The sequence below is a fragment of the Prionailurus viverrinus genome, chromosome X, assembly GCF_022837055.1.
Source record: "Prionailurus viverrinus isolate Anna chromosome X, UM_Priviv_1.0, whole genome shotgun sequence".
Classification (NCBI taxonomy): Eukaryota; Metazoa; Chordata; class Mammalia; order Carnivora; family Felidae; genus Prionailurus; species Prionailurus viverrinus.
This window is the reverse complement of record NC_062579.1, coordinates 100364912-100390842: the sequence shown is the minus strand read 5'-3', so window position 1 is coordinate 100390842 and position 25931 is coordinate 100364912. Positions and strand designations below refer to the sequence as shown.

Here is a 25931-nt window from a genome sequence, read left to right as displayed (position 1 = left end):
TCTCTAACAAAGGCATCAAAGAATAGATTATGGCATAGTATGGTAGTTTTCCTATATTATGTTCTTGTCAGAGGTTAATTCGAATTATTTACTAAATAGCCATAACTTTCCTTAATGACTTGTTATGGCTCTATAATCCACACAATTATGTAATCTCGCCACTATTGAGATTTTGTGGGTTGCTGTACTGTGCATTGTAAGATATTTAGCAGTGTCCCAGGCCTTGATCCACTTGACGCCGATAGCAGTCTTCCCAGATTTGAGAACCAAAAATGTCTAGACATTGCCAAATGTCCCTTGTAGGGCAAAACTGTCCTGGATTTATAACAAGTAATATAAAGCCTCATGAACCTATATTTTTTTGTTCTGTAAAACTGCTTTTTAAGAATTAACATTTTGGGTGCCTGGGTGTCTTGGTTAAGTGTCTGACTCTTGATTTTGACTCAGGTCATGATCTCACAGTTTGTGAGATCAAGCCCCATGTCAGGCTCTGTGCTAAGAGAGCCTGCTTGGGATTCTGTCCCTCTCTCTCTGCTCCTCCCCTGCCCTCTCTCTCTCTCAAAATAAAGAAATAAACTTAAAAAAATGAATTAATATTTAAGAATGTTTACCAAAATCATTATGCTAAGTGAAATAAGTCAGACAGAGAAAGATAGCATATGATTTCACTCATATGTGGAATTTGAGAAACTTAACAGATGACCACAGGGGAAGGGAAAGAAAAATAAGATACAAACAGAGAGGGAGGCAAACCATAAGAGACTCTTAAATACAGAAAACAAACTGAGGGTTGATGGGGTTGGGGTTGGGGGGTGGGGAATATGGGTGAGGGACATTGAGGAGGGCAGTTGTTGGGATAAGCCCTGGGTGTGGTATGTAAGTGATGAATCATGGGAATCTACTCCTGAAGCCAAGACTACACTGTATGTGAGCTAACTTGACAATAAATAGAATAATAAATAAAAAAGTCGAGGGCAGAGATGAAATACAATAAAGTATATGAACAGTGCTCCAGAGACTGGAAGGGTGACCATCCCATCTAAGAGCTATGATAGTTCCACTTAGGGAAAAAGTCAAATTCCTATTGAAATGAGCACACATTTTACCTTTGGATGAAGAATTTTGGGGAGTAATATGCTGAAATTGTCTTGTTTCCATAGAAGAAGCTATGGAACATGGCAGAGAAGTAGGGGTATCCATACTTCTTGCATCTCTCAAACAAAGAAGTGCTGAAGCCAAAGGACTTTGAACACCAGAGTCTGGGAGGAAAAGAGACTGAATCTACCAGGAAGAAAATGGGTCAACTGGAGAAAAGATAGGTGGGTGATTGCAAACTGGGGAAGATAAAACAGGCCATAGAAGAAGCTATGGTCTGACAACAGGGAAAGAGATATTACCCTTGTATGCCTGAGGTTTAGCTAACTTTTATTGATTTTTAAAAAAATAAACATGTTTTAAAATAAAAAAGACTGTTTACCAGTAATATATTCACGTAGATACAAGTTAAATAGTACCAAAGGACTTACTTATAATAGAAAGCAACTATCTCCTGCCCAGCTCCTCTTCACCTGTATTCCCATCCCTGAGGTCTACCACTTTTTTTTTTTTTTTAATTTTTTTTTTCAACGTTTATTTATTTTTGGGACAGAGAGAGACAGAGCATGAACGGGGGGGAGGGGCAGAGAGAGAGGGAGACACAGAATCGGAAACAGGCTCCAGGCTCTGAGCCATCAGCCCAGAGCCTGACGCGGGGCTCGAACTCACGGACCGCGAGATCGTGACCTGGCTGAAGTCGGACGCTTAACCGACTGCGCCACCCAGGCGCCCCTGAGGTCTACCACTTTTAAACTGTTTCTGGTTTGGGTTTTGCTAATGTTCCTGCCATATCCATCCACCTGTTTATCCTGTTTCATTCAAACCACATATTCATTGAACACTCAGTTTGCTATGGCTGCCATAACAAAATAGCACAGACTGGGAGGCTTAAACAGCAGAAATTTATTCTTTCACAGTTCTGGAGGCTAGAGGTCCAAGATGAAGATTCTGGCAGGCTTGGTTTTCTCTGAGGGCCATCTGGGAAGGATCCAATCCAAACCTTTCTCCTTGACTTGCAGATGGCCACCTTCTTGGTGCCTCTTCATGTGACTGTCCCTGTGTATTTGTACCCCTAGTGCCTCTTCCTCTTCTTATAAGGATACCAGTCATACTGGATCAGAGCCCCATCCTAATGGCCTCATTTTAACTCAATCACCTTTATAGACCTTATCTCCAAATACAGTTACATTCTGAGATACTGGGACTTCAACATATGAATTTCAGGGGGATGCAATTTAGCCCTTAATAAGCACCTACTATGTGCCAATCACTTTCCTCAGCACTGGGGATAAAGTGGTGGTCAAAACACGAAAACCCCTGCTCTTATTTACATTCTAGTGGGTGAGGGCAACAATACACTAGATAAATAATTAAAATGTATAGTATGTGAAAAGACACTAAGTACTATGGGAGAAAAATAAATCAGAGAAAGAACATAGGGAGATTTGGGGAGGGGGTGCAATTTCAAATAGTGTGGCCAAGGAAAGCCTCTTTGAGAAAGGGACATTTAAGTAAGGACCTGAAGGAGGTGATAGAGCATGCCATGAAAATATTTGGGGAAAGATCATTCTAGGCAGAAAGTACAGCCAGTGCAAAGGTCCTGGGTAGAACATGTCCAGTTTGTTCAAGTATCAGCAAGAAGTCCACTGGGGCTGGCACAGAATGAACAAGGAGTAGCAGGAGGTGCAGGGGTTGGGAGATGGTGAGGTAGATGATTGTGTGAGGTCTCGTAAGCCCTTGTAATGAGTTTGGCTTCTGTTCTGAGTGAGATGGTGTGTTAGAAAAGTCTCATTCTCCCTTCCTGTGTGTGTCTCCTTTACTCTCATACTACTGTCACATTTGCAACACTTCTGACATCAGATGTGCGGGGGTTTTCCTCAACAACAAAGAATCCTCTGTGATACCAGCTGGGTGTCCTACAGTTGAATTCAATTCTGACACTATCTACCTGGAGATAGCGTCAGATCCCACAGGTTAAGGGCTCAGTCCCAGAAGTCTTGTTTCCCCGCTTCCACTGCAGATGCCAATGACAAGTCCAGGTTGTCACTTGCGCTTCTGACTGACAAGTTATAAATCTGAGGTTCCCATGGCCCCCTCCTGGGGTTTTGTTAACTTGCTACAGCAGCTCACAGAACTCAGGGGAACACTTATTTAGGTTTACTAGGTTTTTAAAGGGTATGATAAAGGTTACAGATGAACAGCCAGATGGAGATGGTGTATCTACATAGGGCAAGATCTGGTAGGGTTCCTAGTGTTGGAGCTCCTGTGCCTGTGGAGTTGGGATGTGTCAGTTTCCTGGTGTATGGATGCATTCGCCAACCAGGAAGCTCTCCAAATCCCATACTCCCGGAATTTTTATGGAGACTTCATCACATAGGCATAATCAATCATTAACTCCATTTCCAGCTCTTTTCCCTTTTCCTCTTGATGGAGGTGGGGCTGAAAATTCCTAGCTTTTAATCATGGCTTGATCTTTCTAGTGACCATCCCCCATCTAGGAGCCATCCAAGAGCCCACCAGAGTTACCTCATTAGAACAAAAGATGCTTCGATCATCCAGGAAATTACAAGGGTTTCAGAAGCCCTGTGTCAGGAACCAGGGTCAAAGACCAAACATTAGAACAAAAGATGCTGGTAGTGCTCTTACCACTTAGGAATTTAGAAGGGCTTTAGCTCTGTGCCATGAACTGAGGGGCAGAGACCAATATGTATTTTTTTCTGTTATTTCATACATGGGAAGCCATTCGACAAGCTGTGGGTGGCAAGATCTGAGTTAACATTGAAAAGAATGTCTCTAGCTGCTATGTTAACAATAGAACAAAAGGGGGCAAGAGTGGATGCAAGGAGACCAGTAAGGGGAGTATTGCAATAATCCCTTTTCTCTAAACGATATGGGTATACTGTCTGAGCTTGGCTTACTGGCTGTAAACATCTAGTGAGTTGCTGCTCTAATAGGTGGGATTTCACTCACTTACATGGCAGCACCACTCCTCTCTTCCTCCAAATGCATCACTCTTATTAGTTCCTCTATTTAGTACATCTCTCCAGAGACAACCATTCTAATGTGTATCTTTTTGTTTGTATGTCTTCTTGGTTACCTTTGTGCCTTTATATAAGAAACACGAGTCTCTATTTCTTGTTTCATCATCTATAGATAGTATCTCTTGATTCTGCACTTTTAAAAATTAGAATATTAGTGCCTCCACACAATTTTCCACCTCACCTAATTTTGTCTACTTTCCAATTTCTGTATGCTATGCTTTTACATTAAGTTTGTTAATATTTACTTTATACTTTGTAATCATAATTAAGTTTTATGTGATTTGTCTGTAGTTTGGTTTCCAAAAGTTGAAAACCAATAGATACTTTTTACCTTATTATGATTATATAGATATATTTCTGTGAAAAGCCAAGGAATGGCCTTGATTACATTTTCTTCTTGATATTTCCAATGTTACAACCTCCACTGATTGCTCTACATCATTCCACATTCTAGTTGCTTTAATTATTGGAAAATGGCATTTTTTAGTTTATTTATTTTGAGAGAGAGAGAGAGAGAGCACGTGAGCATGCACAAGCAGGGGAGGAGCAGAGAGTGAGGGAGAGAAAGAATCCCAAGCAGGCTCTGCTCTGTTAGCGTGGACCCCAATGTCGGGCTTGGTCCCATGAACCTCGAGATCATGACCTGAGCTGAAATGAAGAGTCAAACACTTAACTAACTGAGCCACCCAGGTGCCCCAATAATTTTTTAACCTTAATTAAAAAAATTTTTTAATGTTTACTTATTTTTGAAGGACAGAGAGACAGAGCATGAATGGGGGAAGTGTAGAGACGGAGACACAGAATCTGAAGGGGCTCCAGGCTCTGAGCTGTCAGCACAGAGCCTGATGTGGGGCTCAAACCCACAAAGTGTGAGATCATGACCTGAGCTGAAGTTGGCCACTTAACTGACTGAGCCACCCAGGCGCCCCTTAAATCTTAATTTTTAAAATTTTATTTTATTTTTGAGAGAGAGAGAGCGCAAGCAAGGGAGGGCAGAGAGCGAGGGAGACACAGAATCTGAAGCAGGCTCCAAGCTCCTAGCTGTCAGCACAGAGCCCAACTGGGGGCTGGAACTCATGAAATGTGAGATCATGATCTGAGCTGAAGTTGGATGCTTAACCAACTGAGCCACCCAGGTGCCCCTAAATCTTAATTAAAAATTTTTAAGTTTATTTATTTATTTTGAGAGACAGGGACAGCACAAGTTGGGGCGGGGCAGAGGGGTGGGACGGGTGGGGGTGGGGAGAGATAGAATCCCAAGCAGGCTCCAGTCAGTAGTGCAGAGCTCGCTGCGGGGCTTGAATTCAGGAATGGCAAGATCATGACCTGAGCTGAAGTTGGATACTTGGCAGACTGAGCCACCCAGGTGCCTCTAAATCTTAATTTATTAAGTCCTAAAATTAATAATGTTCTTTGTAACTAGTCGGACATTAAAGAAATGTATAAAATAAGACTTAAAAGTTTGTTCAGCACCCTCACGTCTCAGAGGTAACTACTGTTTGCTATATATCCTTCCAGACTTTTAAAATACACACATATAAAATCATACATATATACACCTACACAAAATAAGTTTTTTTGTTAAATTTTATTTTTTAAAAAAATTTCAATGTTTATTTATTTTTGAAAGAGACACACAGCATGAGCGGGAGAGGGGCAGAGAGAGGGAGACACAGAACCAAGGCAGGCTCCAGGCTGAGCTGTCAGCACAGAGCTTGAAGCGGGGCTAGAACCTAGGAGCTGTGCAGTCATGACCTGAGCTGAAGTCGTACACTCAACCGACTGAGCCACCCAGGTGCCCCAAGGTTTTTTAAAAATAAAATTTGGGTTTTATAAACATTTAGAAACTTGGGTTTTAAACTTGATATATATTGGGCATACTTGCATATCAGCACATGCTTAACTTTTTAACGTAAAATTTTTATTGAAATATATAACATATAGAAAGATAATGGTATGCTCTTTTCTGATATATGCTCTATGTCATTGTTTTTAATACTTTCATAGTACTCCAATGCAATCATTAAAGAATTTTTTGTTTGATAACTTTTGCAATTACATGCAATGCTAATGTAAACATCTTGGAACATATATCTTTGAGCTTTTGTGTTAGCATTTCTGGATAGAAGTAGGTATGTTGGGTCAATGGTTATGAAATGTAAAAACAGTAAGAGATGCTAATGAATAGCCCTATTGGAAAAAAATTGCTAATTTACTCTTCTAACACTATTTGAAAGGGTACAAACTTTTGAGGCAAGCTCTTCTTTTTTTAATGTTTATTTATTTTTGAGAGAGAGAGAGACAGAACGTGAGTGGAGGAGGTGCAGAGAGAGAGGGAGACACAGAATCTGAAGCAGGCTCCAGGCTCCGAGCTGTCAGCAGAGCCCTGTCAGCACAGAGCCCGATGCAGGGCTTGAACTCACCCACCCAGGCGCCCCTAGGGAAGCTCTTCTTTTTTTTAAAAAAATTTTTTTTAACGTTTATTTATCTTTGAGACAGAGAGAGACAGAGCATGAATGGGGGAGGATCAGAGAGAGAGGGAGACACAGAATCTGAAACAGGCTCCAGGCTCTGAGCAGTCAGCACAGAGCCCGACGCGGGGCTCGAACTCACGGACCGCGAGATCGTGACCTGAGCCGAAGTTGGACGCTTAACTGACTGAGCCACTCAGGCGCCCCAAGGAAAGCTCTTCTTAAAAGTTTGGAGGCTCCGGGTACCTGGGTGGCTCAGTCAGTTGAGCATCAGACTTAGCTCAGGTCATGATCTCACAGTTTGTGATTTCAAGCCCCACATCAGGCTTGCTGCTGTCAGCCTGTCAACGCAGAGCCCGCTTCAGATCCTCTGTCCCTTTCTCTCTGCCCCTCTTCCACTTGCGCTCTCCCCAAAATAAATTAACATTAAAAAAAATGTTGGAGACTCTACTGTGCATAGTTGAGAACTGGACTCTGCACTGTTTTTTATTTATATTTAATGACTTCACATGAGCTGGTCTTTTCTGTCTTTGAATATTTCAGGTTCTTTAGAGGCTGGGATCATGTCATATACTTGTTTGGTATTTCCTATACTGCTTAGTATAGGCTGGGCAAACTGTGGGTGCTCAATACATACCTAATGATTAAATGATAAACCAGTTTATATATTGGGCAACACAATCCCTTGAGGTCAGCACCTGGAATGAGAGGGTTGGGTAGTGTCAGAGACTAGGGCTGTGCTGGGTCAGTATCAGATGCTCTCACTTGGATATCAAGTTTAGACCACAATCTAGGAACCTCACTTATATAAAGCACCTACCATAATCCCTGGCTCAGAATAGGTCCTCAGTAAATGGTCTTTATTGGTGAGTGAGTAGTCTTAGGGCAAGTGTTGAGGGCTTAAGCACAACACCTAAAACCATTCAGGATGGAGTCACAAATCCACAGACTAGAGATGAAACAAAATTGAGAACTGGCAGGAGCAGACAGGTATTAGAGACTGAAACAAAGGCTCGGTATGAGCAGTTCACTTGCATTGTAACATCACCTTCCTTGCCACTCCAGGCATTTTTATTGGGTTTTCTGTATGTTCAGCTTTCACACAGTGGCATCTTAGAGGTGTTTTTCAGTCTCTGACAGGAGCCAACAATGCCAGCACAGTGCTATGAATACAGGAGGTGTGTAATGAAAGAGATTCCACTGATCTCTCACCTGTTGCAACAGATAATGTGGCAGCAATGTTGAGGATTCACTTAACAGGTGAGGATGATGGTGCTAGAGAACAGCCATTTGACTAGAACAAGATTACTGCCTAAGCTTTTCCTAGTCAGAGAGTGGGGTGCCCCTGGGGTTGGGGAACCAAGAGGTCAGTCAGGTAAGGATTAACTTCAGTGACAAATTTAGAGGTTATGAAGACATGGGGGCACATGGATGACACGGGTTCAACAAAGTAAAGAATAGGTTTCCTTCTTTTTACCTTTCTATCCCCTAGTCAGTAGTGTAGACAAAGGAATGAGGTGACAGAGGGTAGTTACATACAGATGTCATCATAACATATAGCATTGATTGTGTTTCTCCTATATGCCAGACATTTAGTACACATTATCTCTAATCTCCTTTATAACTCTATGAAATAGGCATTAACTCTATTTTACAGGAGTTTATTTTTTAATGTTTATTTTTGAGGGAGGGAGAGAGGGAGAGGCAGAGAGACAGAGGAAGAGAGAGAATCCCAAGCAGGCTCCACGCTGTCAGCACAGAGCCCGATGCGGGGCTCAATCCCACAAACCATGAGATCATGAACCTGAGCCAAAATCAAGAGTCGATCGCCCAACTGACTGAGCCACTGAGGCACCTCTATTTTACAGAGGTTTATACAAGCTACTAAGAGTCAGGATTTGAACCCAGGTCTATCTGGCAATAAAGCTTTTGTGCCTTCTGTTATGTACACCATTCTGCTTCTTCTATGTTAGTGGTAGTAGCCCAGGCTTTAGGGAAATAGCTGTTGGCTAAGAACTAGTTGGTTACGTGTGGGCAGGGCATCCTGTGGCTCTTTCTTTTGCTCATCAATTCATTCTACAAATATATATTTATTTATAGCCAGAAAGTCTGGAGAGGATTGCAGGTCAGGTAGGTGGGGTGGGATGGGACATGTGTGTGGGGAGGAGGGCAAGGGGACATAGGGGGGTTGAAACTTGAGAAAATAGAGAAAAAGGGTCATCATGAGCTTGAATGCAGGATGGGGGCTGACTTGGGGGGTCTGTTCTTGCATGAAGTACTAAAGGGGTCTTTGGGTGTTTGCTGAAATACCTGGAGGAACACTAACAGGCAAGCTGCAACCCACTGGCAGCTCTCAGGACCTCACTTTATACCTACACATCCATACACACTAATGCAGGATCCATAAATATGGAGACAGATTTTTTTAAATGTTTATTTATTTTTGAGAGAGAGCACGAGTGGGGAAGGGGCAGAAAGAGAGGGAGACACAGAATTGGAAGCAGGCTCCAGGCTCCAAGCTGTCAAGCACAGAGCCCGACGCGGGGCTCAAACTCATGGACCGAAAACTCACAGATGGCGAGATCATGACCTGAGCCAAAGTTGGATGCTTAACCGATGGAGCCACCCACGTGCTCCATGGAGACAGATATTTTTAAACAAGCACACCAAAATGTATACCACACAATGGAAGCTGATGCCTTTATTCCAGTGGTGTTTCTAGTGCCCATCACATGGCTGTAACTCCCCTTCAAAGGAACCAACCCTCATTTGGATACATAAAGTCTGGGAGGTTTGTTGAGAAGAGAAAAGAAACAATCTCATTTTATAGTCACAATTTAGTTGTGTGTGTGCATTAAGACTTTCAGGATTATATAAAATGATGTAATTACATAGAAGGAAGTGTTACAGAATGTTTGTCCATATAAATCTTCCTTATTTTTCTTTTAGTGGTAAACACAAGTAATAACAGATTGTAATAAAACAAGCCTGACCTACACAGCCACTTAATCCCAGAGGGATGTGACCCACAGCAGGGAGGGGCAGAGCCCAGGAATGCACTGCTGTAACACATCAATTACAGGACTCCCTGGGCTTCACCTGCACCTGAGATATGGACAAAGTATGTTTGGAAGCTGCAGAGATTTATTTTTGACTGCTCCACAGTCAGGGGGATGGCAGCTGGGATACACATGCTATCCCTAAGGGCATCTAGTGGGTACAGGCTTGGGAATCCAGGGGTCTGATGGGGCCGAGGGAAGTTCCTCTCCCTTTGATAGCCAAGTGTATGCAACACCAGCACCTTCCAGGAATCAAAGGGGAGAATGGGAGGCAATTATAGTGATCATACAGTTTAGAGGGAATAAAGCAGTGATTATAATCAGCATGAGTGCTAAGGAACAATAGAAGCTTTATAAAGATATACTTTACCCTACAAATTAATTATAACACATCTCTCTCATAAGAGAATTACCTAGTGATTTTTTAATCCTTTAAAATTTTTGATTGAAGGGTGGTGCCATGAAAGTGTCAAATGTAATTATCATTAGATAGCTTTTTTTTTTCCTTCATATGATGTGGGACCCAAATACTGTAAAGGAGAATTAGTTCCTGACCATGTACATGATCCTTCAACTAACACACCAAAACTCTGCCTTGGGAAGAGCTTTGGCAGTCTCCTGTGTACTAATTGCAAATACTCTCACCGTAGAGAAACTTTATTCAAGCTCAGGAAAATGGGTAGCAATCTAGGCATTGTCCCCAACAGTGTGACATGTAAGGAGAGGTCACCTTCAGCCCTTTGTCATATTTCCTCTTATATTTGGAAGCCAAGAGCCATACTAGTGAAAACAGACTTAATGCCTTTTAAAGTCCTCTGTAATAATATTAATTCCCTGGTTCTCAACTGTTTTCCCCACTCCAATCTCGAACTTCTAAAGGATGCGACTCACTCAGATCAGTAGCAGTGGCTCATTGTGGCAGTAACTGCAGAGGTGAGAGTGGCAGAAGGAAAAAAATCAATGTGGTTGGTGGGTGGGGATTCTGCCTTGGATCCCCGCCCTCCTCAATTATCATAAGCTTTCCAAAACGAACAGTAATTGACAACCTTCTTGGCAATGTTACTTCATTACCTACCTGGAAGAATTTAAGTCCTGTCAGTAGAGTTTTTCTAACTTCGTCAATTATTTGTTTTCGGTACTGCAAAATGATTCTATGTTCCTGGAGACAGGTGTCCCTTTCAAGTTCCTTTTTATGTGTGTTTTCTTCCAAAAGCCAGGGTGCTGGGACAGAGGTGAAGTCCCTAACTACTGAATGGGACTTGGGAGGCAGAGGACTTGTCTTTATGCTAAAAACGAGTAAAATCCCGGGTCGCGGTTGACTTCCTGCCAATAGGGCCGAAGAGGCCCAGGGCGGACCTAGTATGAGCCCTGGGTGAGCCCGAGTGAGCACCCGGATCAGCGAGCCAGTGTTGCTTCAGCGTCTCGCCGTGTGTGTGAGAAGAGGCTGGTACCCCTGTCTCTCCTTGTCTCATCAGCAATACCTTTCACCTCCGTGTCTGCGTAACTATATCAGTAGAAAGCGACGCTTCTCACATTGGCTCTCGGACCCCAAAGGGAGGCTGGCAGTGGCTTGGCAGGTGGGCACGAAGCCGGGAGATGGGTGGGGGAACGGGGAGGAGGCAGCGTCGAGTGGCGTTCGGGGCAGCCAATGGTAGTTCGGGGCAGGGGTGGCAGGGGCGGAGGCGCCGAGGCCGAGCAGCCAATGGGGGGCGAGCAACTACTGGAACGACCTGGTGACGTGAGGAGCGTTCCATTCGGCCAGCGGTGGGCGGTTGCCACAGCTGGTTTAGGGCCCCGACCGTTGGGGCCCCTTGTCAGGAGGAGGCAGCCTCGGGGCTGGGGAGGAGAAGTCGCTGCCACCTCTGGCGGCTGACGCGGTCCCCTGGGACAGTCCACTTCCTGCCCTCAGTTCCCCGCCGAGTTCGGTCTCCAGGGTTCAGGTAACGAGGGGTGGGGGTTGGGGTCTCCTGGGCTCGGCCGCATGGTGGGCTAACAGCCCCTCCGCTGTACCCAGCCGCGCGGACGTTGGCATTGGCCTTCTCAGCTGGGCAGCCGCCGAGCCCCTGACCGCGGCTGACTACACGTGGCGGGGCGTGTGTGAGTGTGTATGAGCGTGGGGAGGTGGCGCGCGTCCCAACCTGCCTGGGGCGGTGGTCCGCTGCGTGGCGGAGGCAGGGCTGGCCTCCCGAGGCCGCGCCCGCCGCCCGCCCGGGCCTCGGGCCTCGGGCCCCAGGCTGGTGGGCCGGTCGCTGGCTCTCGACGGATTTTGATCTTTGTTCTCCCAGGCCCGGCTCCCCTTCCTGGTCTCCCTTCTCCCGCTGGGCCGGTTTATCTGGAGGAGATTGTTTTCCAGGTTAGTTTTACACAAAGGAAGTGTTCTCTGCCCCTCTGGTGCTTCCTCCCCTTTGCCAAGGCTTCTTGCTTTCTCATTTCCCTGCTCAAATAGAGCCTAGTCTCTATTTGGACCCTTGTCCTCTCCAGCCCGTAATGATTTCGGGTTGGTTGTTTCTCATCAGTCAGGCTGGCTGCAGGTTTCCACCTCATTCTTGCCAGAGTGGGGCATGTGGTGTCAGTAAATAGAGGCCACAGCACCACACCTGAGAAGAGAAGGGTGGCAGTGGCTGAGAAAGCCTGGGCCTGGGGGTTCAGGATCACCAAGTGGTGATGGTACTTATGGAATGTCCCAGAAAGCAAGCACCTTTATGACTTTTCTTAGCTGCTGACATGTCCACCCACCCCACCCCCAACCATTCCAGAACTCTCCTGCTTAAGTCAGCCTTTCACCTACAGGTCTGTGATGTGGTTTCATTAAGATTCCCACAAATGTTAGGCTAGACTAGCAAGATTGGTTCATTTCCCAGACTCAGGAAGTTACAGAGGGTTTGATTAGGGGAAATCTGTTTTGAGTAAATACAACCTGGATATGTGTACAGAGTGTCCAGAACCTCCTAGCCCTGCCAGAGGGTGACTTGTTCCCTGGTGTGATTCATATTTGAGTGGCTAATTAAAGAAAGAAGGTGAATGGAGGAGGGGAGGGAATGGCTCCTTAAGGATGGAAACTCTACCATTATTTTGAGTCTTCTTACTGATGATTATAGAACACTGTGGTACAGTGGAAAGTGCTCTGGCCTGAAAGTCAGCAGACGTGTTTTCTTGGCTTAGCTTTGCGGCTGTGTGACCCTGGACAACTGATTTCCTCTCTTTGGTCTTTACTTGTTTCCAAAACAAAGTAATTGGGGCTATCGCCCTAAAAATCCTTTCTAGTTCCAAGGTTCTATGATGATAAAATCATCAGTATTATATTGGAAATATAGGGATTATTAAATCCATAGTAAGAAGACATGGTAACCCCCTTCTTTTTTGAGAACATTTAGCCTTTTCTCCTTTTAGAGGATACACACAGATTGGAAATAAACTTTTCCCACTTCCCTACCACTACCCCTTTAGGCAGTGCTCATTTTTCCACCTCTGGTAAAGGAGGGTTGAACTGCATTTTCTTGTTCCTGCCTTATATTTTTCTTTTTGTGCTTTCTCTTAGGGCTACAAATTGGACTTTTGATGATGTTTGACCCCGCGGCAGCAATAGCAGGCATCGTGATTTCAAAGTTGGGCTCAGCTTCTCTTTCTTCTCTCTTGTAATCACAAAGCCCGTTTCGAACCAGGAATTCCAATCATGTCTGTGATGGTGGTGAGAAAGAAGGTGACACGGAAATGGGAGAAACTCCCAGGCAGGAACACCTTCTGCTGTGATGGTCGAGTCATGATGGCCCGGCAAAAGGGCATCTTCTATTTGACCCTTTTCCTCATCTTGGGGACATGTACACTCTTCTTCGCCTTCGAGTGAGTTTCTATTGAGTAGACTTGCCTGATTATAGTCACTTTGAGTCCAGGGGAAGAACCTTCTTTCTGGAGAGTTTGTGGATGGTCCTTGGATACCACTATCCTCTTGAGTAATGTCTATAGATTATGCTAACTGAGTTCATTTCCTTGTGCTTGTAACAGGGTATGTGCTTCATTAAAAACCCAAGACCTTTGATACCAATTTTGTAGCACAGATTTGGGGCTACCCCTGGCACACTTGGGAAATAAAGGCATTTGTCTTTGTTACTCACCTCTCCTTTTCACTGGTCTCCTTAGGAGTTTAGTGACAGACTCCATCTTCCCCATCCCTCTTGGGCCTAGGGGCAGCCCTCATGGTCATAACTCTATACCACAAAACTCACCTATTCTTTTATTCTGGGTCACCTCTCCTAGCTATTAAATTGAAAAGCCAACTGAACTGGGAACTTGCAGATTGGTTCCAGCCTCAGCTGCATGTGTGGCACATATGTGCTTTTTAAATGTGAGTTTCACTCTAGATCACTCAGCATAAACAACTCTGTATTCTGTGTGTGTCTGATACCAGCTTTGGAGTTGTTTTTTTCTTTGATATAATAGCTAGTACTAGAGCCACCATTTGAAGCCTGTATAGGTCACTGCTCTAGGGAGGTGACCAGTTGGATTCTAGGGTACTGTGGCTTGACTACTGGGTATGCTGAGAATGCTGTACGCTCTAGGGATGGGAACAATGCTAATTGCTTTGGGATTATTATGAGGAGGGCCTTGAGGAGCCAAGAGGTGTGTGTGTAGACTGTGAGCCACCCCTGATATGAGTCTGCTATAGTTCATGCACTACCATGACCCCGGGGGCTCCCAGGCTGCGGTGTGGCTGTGGCAGGGAGGAGGGGGGCCCCCTTGGCTAGCCTTTGTGGGTAATCAAAATGAGCTCTGATCTCTTGGAGCTCATTTTTGTCCTTCTGTAAGGGCTCCAGGCTTTCCCAGTGCATCAAGAGTGATTTTTCAGGCTGTTTTGCCAGACTTTTTGATGGTTGCAGCTGGCTTGAGCAACAGTGGCAGGGGTGGGGGGAAGTTTATAACAGGGCTAGAAAAGGAAGGTCAGAGAAGCTCTTTGTCAAAGGCTCTTTTGCTTCTGACTTTGTGAAGTATTTGGCGAAGTCAGTCAGGTTGGAGATGGCTTCTTAGTTGCTTTCCCAGTTTTAGGTTTACGGTGGCGTGTGTATATGTGTGTACTTGTGTGTGGTATAAGTGAGCATGTGCAATCAGGCAGGCATACGTGTAACACTAATAAAATGCTGTCCCCTCTCACCCTTCTCTCCAAAAAGAGATATTTTTTTGCTTTATTCTTTCCTTGCTTCTTTTTGGAAGTGCAGAGCTGAACTCTGATTTCTATCATTCTCCCTCTCTTTCAGTCCTTACCCTGCTGAATCACTAGCTCTTTTTGCCGCCACTCCCCTCCATCTTAGAGTTAAATTTGTGAGGTTGGAACTATTTAAAATAGAGATGAGATTTGTTTCTATGCCCTGAGTGAGCTGGTAATTCTGGGCCCAGAAAACCTCTGGTTTGACTGTCCAGGGGAATTGGGAATTTGGAGCTATTGGCATTTGGCCTTTTTTGTAACTGGGAGCCAGACAGAGTCTGATTTGGATCTGTCCCACTTAGGCCCCAAAGGCCTTTGAACAAAACCGCCTGTGGGATGAAGCTTATAATTAGCTAAGTTACTGTTTGACAGAGGCAGGTTAAGTTTTCTACCAAGACGACTTTTTTCCCCAAGTTATTTCTTGTGCTTTGCCCTCAGATATGAAGGGTGAGGTTGTTTATAAACTGCCTTGAGTTACAGCTGTCTGTATGATAGAGTAAATATTTTTTAGTGTAAGGCTGGGGGAGGGAGAAGTGGGGGAAGGGAGAAGGAAGTAAACGTGTTAGCTAAGGAGTGGAATGGGGAAGCATAAGTCTGACCAAAGGGGAGAGGACCCTGGCAATGAATCATTTTTACTGAGAGTGGTTGAATCTGTTTGCGTGCATATGTGTGTGTGTGTGTGTGTGTGTGTCTGTCCATGTGTGTCTGTCACGTATAGACATACAGACACTCTAGGTGGTGGTTGCTTTATGCCTAGCTGATGACAGGCTGTACAAAGGACACCAGCCTGCCTCTGAAGAATGAAATCTTTTTCTGGTTGACTGTTTCCTTTGGAGTATATAATTCACTACCAACCACACAGTGGGGGATGGGATTTGGGGGACAGGATACGGGCCCCTTAGTTAGTATTAGAACATAGGGAGACTTCAGGAAATCAGCTGATCCAGTCCCCTGCCTTCAGGCTGGTGAGGGTGTCTGAACCACCAGTGAAGAGGGCTGTCTATTTTCGTCCCTAAATTGTCTAGGAGCATAGATTCCACATCCTCTTACTGTTGCATTTTTGCCTTGGGGAAGTCTAGATCTTGCTGCACATCTGGACCTGCATTTTAGTAGTGGGGTCTCGCTTGCAGCAGGTGCTTAGGAACAAGCGCAAGTTGATTTATAGCTGCCCATGGCACAGCCCTGGGTTGGCCAGATGGCTTGAGAAATCTGGTCAGGCATGTGGGCACCCCTTGATGAAAAACATGCAGTATTAGTGGTGCCAGTGGATATCTTTTTATTTTTGGATTTTGCCTTTATATGTTTAGGCTTCTCAAAGGAGGGGCCTGTAATTTTCATTGGACAGACAGTAGGCTGAATACATAAAATGAATAAAGGTTGTCCATCTAGGAGCTAGTTAGCTCTGTGTTGTTATAAGTGTTTCCAAAGATACTGGGTAGCCACCTCTAAGGGCTGCTGTCACAAAGTGGATTCCTGCCTGGAATGGGAAATTGGACTACATTATCACTGAGCCTCTTGCAACTCTAAGAGTCTGAAATTCTGCATAACTGTTGTGTTTGTATGGAAGATTCAAATACACACAAAAAGGAAAGGATAGATTACCAGTAGGTAGCCGTATTTAAATACATTTACATATTTAAATGTAATTGTATCTATGGTAAAAGTATTGACTTTAAAAGCAGAGTGAAAATTGTGCAGTGCTTAAGAAAAGGATTTCTTAATTTATCTTTAGGGGGAGGCATTTAGGAAATGTGTGTGTATATGCCAGTTTCAGCTTTGACCACATGAGCCATTCTCAGTCTTTTCTGGCCAAACCCTGTCCAGCTTGTGTAAACATGTAGCCACCAGCTTGGCTGGTAATGTCAGGACATTATAGCAGAATGACACTGACAACTGTGAGGTGTCCAGCCACTCAAAGACTATTGTAGTAGGTAGTCAAATTCAACTTCCTGATAAAGCTAGGGGGAAGGACCAAGTGCACTGTTATCTGGAATTGGCTTCCTAGCTATCTCTTTTAACTTTGTGACCAGATCACTGGTGGGGTCAAGGTACCCAGACTTCTCTTGTGGCAAGAATGACTATGTGACTTTTGACACCTGAAGTAGAAGCAGTTTGCTGCTATGATCAGTGCTTATGCCTCATTGTGCTGTATGTAGAGGAAATTGTATCAAGGCACTATCAAACCCTGTTGGACTGACACACATAGTTGCTTCTGATGTACAGAGGAGTCATTGAATTGGATGAACTGAAAAAAGCTTTGTAACGCTGCTCAGTAATTGACCCACTTCTAGCCTATCCAAATTCTACCGCTCTTTCAAGTCCCTTCTTGAGTTTTCCTTCATGAAACCTTTCTAATAATTCCTGCATTTGTAGGACTAATCATACATACTGCTCATTTAACACATAATCTTATGACATTTCTTAGATTTCTAAATTCTATGATTATTGCACTTTGAGCTCTTTCAATGTCAGGGACTATCTCCTATGTCTATGTAGCCCCCACAGTGCCCTCTGCCAGGGCTTACATAGCATAGATGGTCAGTAAATGTTACTGAATTAATAACACATTCTGGATACACTTTAAATGTCTTGACTCACATAATCATAGAATGGTAGAACTGGAAGTGGCCTTGGAGACTATCTCCATCCTTTTGCAGGTGAGGAAACCAGGCCCACAGAAGAGGTTACTTTACCAAGATCAGCTGGACAACCAATACCTCTGTATGACACACTACCTTTCATCTCATTGTAACCTTTTGAATATGGAATCCAGAAGACATTCAGGTTTACTAAAGTGTGCATATTGCCAAGTGCTAGACCAGCATATTCTGGGTTCTTGCTAGCTAGTGATTATGTTACCTAGTGGCATCTAGGTTATTTGGGCCTCCCCAGCTATGCTCCTAGGAAATGAAGATATCTTTGTAGAAAACTGGTAGCATCCTGGCATGGCATTCTGGTAGCCTTGCAGGAACAGGGAAGCCCATCTCTAAGTGTGAACCTAGAAAGTAAGCTTTGTGAGTTATGAGGGGTCATTACCTCTGTGATCACTCAGAGTCCTTGCTGCCGGAATGAGGGTGGCTTGGAGAAAAATTAAGCAATATGTGCTCCCTACCTCATTACCATGTGGGTGATCCTGATGAAACGGGCATCATGTCCCTGCAGACAGAGGAAAGAAAAATGGTCATCTGACAACACAAAGTTGCCAGGATTGAGGAGACACAGAGCTATGTAGACAAAAGCCAAACTGACCTGGCAGAATATTTGTGCCTATAGTGACAAGATCCAGGTTCCTGAAGTTACTTAGATGAGATTGGAAAGGGGGAAATGTGACTTTATCATGATCTCTAACCAAGAGAACATTCTCCAGAAAATTTTTCTTTGCAGGTTCTATCTTGTGCTTTACCTAGCCCAAGATTATGTCTATGACTTGGCCAACCAAATGATAGTTTTAGAACATCATAGTTGTCTCTCTGATACCAATCTGTTATAGTACTTGGCTAAGTTCAACTTCCTGATAAAGCACACTCCCTGCAGAAGGGTTGAGTTATGTCTTCTGAACAGTATGCTTTCCTTTCTTTGCAGTTCCATAATTCAGAATTTATCTGTGTATATTCAGTCTCTACTACTTTTTGTGATAATGAGTTTCACACTGTCAATCTCTATCGAATGTATCTCCCATCTTTTGAGAATGAGTTTTAACTGAGTATAGTGATTTTCTATTTTGGGAAAAGCAAGCACAAAGAACAGGGATGTCCCCCAGCATGCCGACATCAGTTGAGATGTTTATTGAAGGAGAGAAGAGACCTTCTAAATCTTCCTCAGAGATGCCTGCTAGTATTGTGTTTAAGAACAAAGGAAGCACCTTATTCATTTTGCAATAGCAAGAAGCTAGTGAATTCAGTGTAATTAGGGGTATGTTTCTGGAATGGAGCAATGAGAAGACAAGAACCTTATGATGATGATTAGGTAAGGGCAGTTTAACTAATGGAGGGCCTTGGAATACTGGCCTGTGGGGTTTGGGGATTAATAAAGAGTGGGGAATTGTTCTAAATTTTTAGGCAGGGGTATATTATAATTGAAATTTTTTATTTGTTATATTTGAAATTTGTTACTTTTGGTGTAACTGAAATGTGAAATTTGCTATTATAACAGATTTAGCAACTACTTAGCGGGCTTGCCTGGCTACAGATTTTGGCCCTCTTCAGTGAGAGGATGGTTCATTGCCTCAAAATTGAAAATGTCCCTGTTTGGTTAATTTTCCCCATTGCTACTGGAACAAGACAGGGTATACATCTTCCCCTGACCTTCACATAGCAGTCAGGGGCTGATTTTCAATTATGTTTTTAGTGTCTAAGGAAACTTTTTCCCTATCAGCAGACTCTGAAGTGTCATCAGAAGACCCTTGAGTCAGTCTTATAGGTGGTTCTATATGTTTACTACGCTTTAGAGGTAAGTAGTATGTAAAAGGACAGACAACGACCCATATCAGTGAGAACTTATAGCAAAGGCTTATTGCCATTATGTGGGGCTAAGGGCCATCATGGGGCTCTAATCCTTGGGCCCTTTCTGCTGTTCCAAGCTGTGCTTAAATCCACCCTTAATGGCTGCTATGGGAGCAGTTTTAAGCAGCCACCAGCTTCCCAAGAGAGCTCTTCTCTGACCACTTATAGTCCTTAGGGTATGAATCACCATCCTAACCCTTGATTACTGGTCTTATCTTATTCTGTAGCTGTTTCATATGTTAGTTATGTTTTCCCTAACAATATTAACTCCCATTTTCTCTTGTTCTTCATTTGTTAGGCCCATAAATACTTGTTGGCACTGAGCTTTTGGGGAGACTTAGAGGTAGAGTATTGTATAGAACACCAATCCACACTCCCAGTCTTTGAGGCAGAGCCCTGCTATGGAATCTGTCTGGTTTCTTACAGGTTCCACTTATGAATCTCTTTTGAGTTTTTTCACATCAGTTGAAGTCTGTGTCATTATCATTGTCCCTCCAATGAACTACCGTGCTGGGGATGGGGGATGGAACATGACACACCAGCCCAGCCTGGCACTACTGGTTACTGCTAGACAGTACCACCGTGTGGCCCATGGGACATGTGGAAGTCCAGTCATTTAGCCTAGCTATGGAAACCTGAGGCCAATCAAGAAGTTGGTAGAAGATGGCTTAAAATAATGATATCTCTTCAGGTGGAATAAATGAAGACTTAGTGGGGACATGGTAGCATTTATAAAATTTACAAGGGAGAAAAGCAGCCACTAAACTCTCTAGAAGGGGGAAATTCTCTTGGCACTTTGAAGACAAAAGAGAGTTCTGTTTCAAGAAGCGTATGGATATCATTATTCCAAGAAGTAATATGAATGGAAAGTACTAGGGGGTTTCAGAAACAGCCTATATTTGTGGATGACAGATCCCATCTTTCACTAAGACAAATTACTGATTTAGGATACTCCTGACTTTTCAGATCAATATTGGGAATTACCACCAAATCTACACATACCCTATTCCTGTCAGAGACAGGCCCATAGCTTACTGCAATTATGGTATTAACCTATGTGGATATTTTTGATCATAACTGCTAAAGACAGACATGACATGTTATAGTTTACAGTAGTCTTAGCCACTGGCTCTCTTAGTTTCCTCTTACTTGGAGTGGAAAGGCCTGTTGGTTCCACATCTGCCTTCTCAGCCACACCCACTCACTAGTGACAACTGGCTGCCAGTAGCCTCATCTCTGGAGAACAATACAATGGGCCTATTGTGTACTTGTTGACACACAGAGTGGATTGTTTTAGCAGGTGCAGAAGATAGTCCATGTGGAGATTACAGAGACCTTTATCCTTGACGGCGTAGCATAATTCAAATCTAAGTTGCTCTTTGTCTGGTTGACAAGCAGGTGTTGGAATGGGACTTAGTTAATCTCAGGTCCTTTGTGCATGGGGTTAACATTGTGTGCGTGTGTGTGTGTGTGAGAGAGAGAGATGTATATATATTTTCTATCTTTTTTTATTTGGTATTCTTTTTTTTTTTATGTGAGAGAAGGAGAGACAGAAAGAGAAAGGGAGAGTGTGGTGGAGAGGTGCAGACAGAGAGAGAGGATCTCAAGCAGACTTCACACTCAGTGCAGAGCCCAACACAGGGCTCAGTCCCATGACCCTGGGATCATGACCTGAATCAAAATCAAGAGTTAGACACTCAAGCAACTGAGCTACCCAGGCGCCCCTTTTTCCTCTCTATTTTTTTTTCCTGTAATAAGACAATTTAAAAGCCCTTTGGTGGCTGCTTGGATGGCTCTGATTTTTCTAAGTCTATTTATTGGATGCTGTACACCCAGAGCAGTTTGAGTCCTAGAGACATTACTTGTTTTCAAGAGTGATCTTAGAAATGGGCAGTGATTAGAAAGATGGCTGTTTTCTGTTAGTGTGGTAATTTTACTTGGCTTGCTTGTGAAACAGTCTTGTATTTCTCTTGTGTCCTTTGGGTCCCTGGTAGGTGGAGGTGACTTTTGTTTCTGAATTCACTTCTTGATTATCTGTACTACTGAAGGTGAAACAATGGAAAAGAGGGTAATCCACAAGGTAGTGATATGCAGGGGCTTTAATTACTCTGTACTAAGTCAGATCCTTCAGTTCTTCAAATTTTGTCCCCTACCCTTAGCTTTTAGAAGGAAGTAAGTCATACAAAAGCAGACTAAGACCAAGGATTTTGTTAAAAAACAAATAAGCAGGCAAACAAAAAGCCACAAACATCATTTTGCAAGTTTACTACATATGTTCACCTTTATGACAAACCGCTCAGCCTAATATTATAGTTGACTTGCACCCTTCATGCAGTTGTGTGTGTGGCGGGGAGGCAAGGGGAGGATCTCATGGGGACTGTTCCAAAACTACAGCGAATGTATAACCCCGGGGTTAAATGTTTGCTCTGAATGGACAGCAGCTTGCTTAATCCCCATGCCGATGAGGTAAGCCTTTTTCCTTAGCGTACTTTTTCTGCTCTCCCTCTGGTCCTTGCTCATCCACTTATAGTCTGCCTCTAAGAGAAGATCTCTGTGTTGAATGAAAAAATGTCCCCCAGGAGGAAGAGAATAAAAGTAGGTCAGTGATAACTCTCATCGCATATTCCTATTTATTTGGTTTGAAATTCAGTTGAATGTGACAAGTATTTGTTGGTAGCTTCTTTGTTCCTGTACTTGCATTAAGCTCTGGGAGATAAAGAAGCATGATGGTAATTGTTAACAGCTGGCATTTACTTAAAGTTTACTATGTGTCAGGTACAGTTCTAAGTACTTTATTTATATTCATGCATTTGATCCACAAAATGACCCTATGTAGTGCTATTATTATCCTCATTTCACAGATAAGGAGACTGAAGTTAATTAAGTCACCCAGCTAGGAGCTGGTAGAACCACAATTCAACCCCAAATGTTCCCACTCCAAAAAAGACAAGGTTCTTGCTCTTATGAAGTCCAGCTGGGGGAGATGAGGTCAACATAGTGAAAAACAGCTAGGAAACAATACAAGGCTCTGGCAATGAGGATGACAGCGGTAGAGAAGGGAGAGATTAGTGCAGCTTAGGATAGGCCTTTCAGAGGAGGCAAGACCTCTCTAAGACCTCTCTCTATCAAATCTACCTTGTGGATTTAGTGTGAGAATTGAATGAGATGGTGCATATAAAGGGCTTAGTGCAATGCCTGGCATATGGTGAATGCTCAGTAAATTGTGATGATGACAATGATGGCATTGATGTCTCTGGGACCTGAAAGATGAGTAGAGCTGGGATATCCAGAGAGGAAGAGGGGTAGTCTTCCAGATGAATTATGAGGAAAGGGGGAGGAAACATTATGTTGAGAAGGGGTGCTAGGAGATTTTCCTTGCCTAATGTCAGTAGGCACCTACTAGCAGAGGTCATTGAGGAGAGAAAAGAATGGATGTTTCAAAGTCAGTCAGCAGCCCAGAAACTTTTCATTGGCTTTGAAGCATGCCAGACCTACCCTCTGTCTGATACTGGGACCCTGCTTCATAAATAGTCCTCATCTTTTCTTCCTCCTCCTTGAGCTCAGGCCTAATGCTAGATGAGTGTTTTTGAAAAGCTCTACACATTGCCAAAGTAAGAGCAACCTGTGGTAATTACAAGTCCAGGCTCAGTTGCTTCCCTGACCTTAATAGGTGTGAGCCTTTCATGAGGCACAGAGGAAATGGGGTTTTCAGCAGGCCAAAAGGAGGGACTGGACTTGGTGATAGGAGAAGTCCCTTGAGACTGTCTTCTCTAGGTTATAGGTCCACCAATCAAATAATTGTTGACTTCCTATTATGTGCAGAACCGTATATAAGGAGTTATGGGTAATTCAAGAGAAGAAAAAACATGGTCCCTTCCCTCAAGGTACTGCCGATTTTCTTGTGGAGACCCGATCAACAAGCTGGTAACAATTTGAGGTCAATACAGGGTAGGTATAACTAAATGTTCAATTGGCTGCTTTCTTCAGATGCCGCTACCTGGCTGTCCAGCTGTCTCCTGCCATCCCTGTGTTTGCTGCCATGCTCTTCCTTTTCTCCATGGCTACACTGTTGAGGACCAGCTTCAGTGACCCTGGAGTGATCCCACGGGCCCTACCAGATGAAGCAGCTTTCATAGAAATGGAGATAGGTGAGTTTTCTGACCAGCTGGCATGATGCTGTGCAGTGGGTGACTTTAATCACTAAGGGAATAGAATCATGTAGTTGCAGATTAAGAATCACTTCTAGCCTTTTCCCTGTGTAAGAAACTGAATCTGAGATCATGACCACCCTATGAATTTGGTAAGGCAGATTTAGCAAGATTTGAAAGCCATATGCTTCATACTTCCTTGTGTTGGGTTGCATTTCGGGAGGGGTTTGTTACCAAGGTCCTGCTCCACTGTTCCCAAGAGGATGGCCTTTTTTACTTTTGAAGGGTCATCAACGCATTCGATTTTTTTGATGAAAGCTATAAGCCTTCTTTTCATAAAAAATATTCTTATATGTTTGCATATACATATAATTGTGGCTGTAATTTCAGGGACTTATAGATCTTTTGAAGCACATTCACGGGCCCCACCAAGAATTCCTGATTTAAGGGAATACACAAGATGAGAGGAGACAGCCATGGTGCCAAGAACCATTGAGAATTCTAGGAAGGTAAAGGAAGGAAATGGAAGCAGTTATAGGCTGATTACAGTGTAGTTTTCAGGTCTCTTTGGGACAGAGATAAAGTGATACAATAGCCACGGGCCAGGGTGACTCCACAAATTAAAGCTGAAGATCCCAGGGCTAGAGGAGGGAATATCCTAGGAGCTCACACGGGGAAAGAAGGCTGTGATACCAGTACTAGCAGGGACTGGGAACCCAGCAGACCCAACATCAGTGCCTCCCTAAATTGTTTGCAAGTCCAGTACCCAAGTAGCTTGAGTCAGCATCCAAGCCAGACAGAGTAGAAGAAAGGGACCCAGAAGTTGTAAGACTAAAAGCTATGCCCATGGAGCACCAATATGCTTCTAGATTTTTAGACTGTTTGTTTTTTTATTTTAATATTATTTTATTTAATTAAAAACACACAAATCTATCAGGGTTATAATAGGTATTGCATTACATTTATATTTTTTGAGAGAATCTACATTTATATAATATTATCTGCCTATCTAAGAAAATGTTGTGTTTTTATTTTCAGATTGAGTTTTATGCCCTTGGATAAAATGTTTATAGTTTTAAAGCCTAGTTTCTGTATGTCTTATATTGAGTTTATTCCTGATGTTTATATGCATGCTATTACTAACAAAATATTTTCTCCCATTTCCATTTGATGTTTTTTCTTCCAGTTTTATTGAGATATAATTGACACAACATTGTGCAAGCTTAAGGTGTAAAGTATGATGGTTTGATACTCCTAGAGTGGTTTGAAAGCTTTTGTATTCCTTTTGTTTATTTTAGCTGCATTAACCTCTAGCTTCTTGCTGAATTTCTTTTTAAAAAATTTTTTTTAATGTTTATTTATTTTTGAGAGCGCGCAAGAGAGACAGAGCATGAGCAGGGGAAAGGCAGAGAGACAGGGAGACACATGTCCGAAGCAGGCTCCAGGCTCTGACTGTCAGCACAGGGTCTGATGTGGGGCTTGAACTCACAGACTGTGAGATCATGACCTGAGCCGAAGCCAGGTGCTTAACTGACTGAGCCACCTAGGCGCCCCTGAATTTCTTTTTTAAAAATTCCATCCTGTTTTAGTTGAGCCAGGGGGACATAGGCTTGTGCACATCTGAACTACTTAGGGATGGGGAGAGGGTGGGAATGGTGGGGAGAAAGAAGAGGCCAGGTGTGTTGGTGCAGCCGGAGTTCAGGGGAGACCTGGTAAAGCTGAGGTAGTTAGGAGGAAGATAGGAGGGAGAGTTGTGTGTGCCATTTTTTCTCCATCTGGATTATTCTTTTATCATCCCATTTCCATTCACATATGGAGAAACTGAAGGTCAAAGCAGTGCCTTGACTTGTCTTTTGCATCTCACAGCAGGTGTTAGCAAGGTTAGTTTTGTTTTGCCAGATCACTGGGCCTAGAGCCCAGGTTTGAGCTGTCACATTCTGACCTCCCCTTTTAGCATGTTCTCTGTGTAGAAGATTGCATTCTTGAGTTCATACATATGTTTATGTTAGCAAGTTTTTGTCAACACTACATTCAGCCCTATGCTGGGTATGCTGTGCATGAGGGCTGGGGGATGGGCAGCAGGCGACACTGTGATTTCCTTGTATCATAGTGCCTCATGGGGAGGACAAACCATGAACTGTATCTCACAGGTGCCCTCATGTAAAGCACATGCAAAGGAATATTAAGGTGGCATGCTGGTACTTTTATCATTCTCTAATGAATAGCTATCATCCTTTTAAGACTTGTGACACACTGTTATTGTTTGATTTCACAGCATCTACCCCACTCTTCAAAAAAAGGAAAAAAATTCCATATGGTAGATATTTTTAAAATCAAAGTGAATTGAAAAATTATTCTGTTTTTAGAATTATCCTGCACATCTAGGGGGCAACAAGACAGGCATTCTCATATGCTACA

At 43.4% G+C, this 25931-nt stretch overlaps 1 protein-coding gene across 2 annotated transcripts in view; it reads left to right on the top strand.

Moving 5' to 3' along the window:
* Window positions 1-11404: 11404 nt before the first annotated feature.
* The window catches only part of ZDHHC9 (zinc finger DHHC-type palmitoyltransferase 9), a 32199-nt gene continuing 17672 nt past the window's right edge, over window positions 11405-25931 (top strand). Inside the window, exons 1-4 of one of the 2 annotated variants that reach the window (XM_047843642.1) lie at window positions 11405-11606; window positions 11952-12019; window positions 13205-13506; window positions 23353-23513. In XM_047843642.1, coding sequence (XP_047699598.1) covers window positions 13340-13506; window positions 23353-23513 — 328 coding nt within the window. In that variant the 5' untranslated portion in view covers window positions 11405-11606; window positions 11952-12019; window positions 13205-13339. The remainder of the gene's footprint in view (window positions 11607-11951; window positions 12020-13204; window positions 13507-23352; window positions 23514-25931) is intronic. The other variant, XM_047843644.1, reaches the window with a different exon arrangement.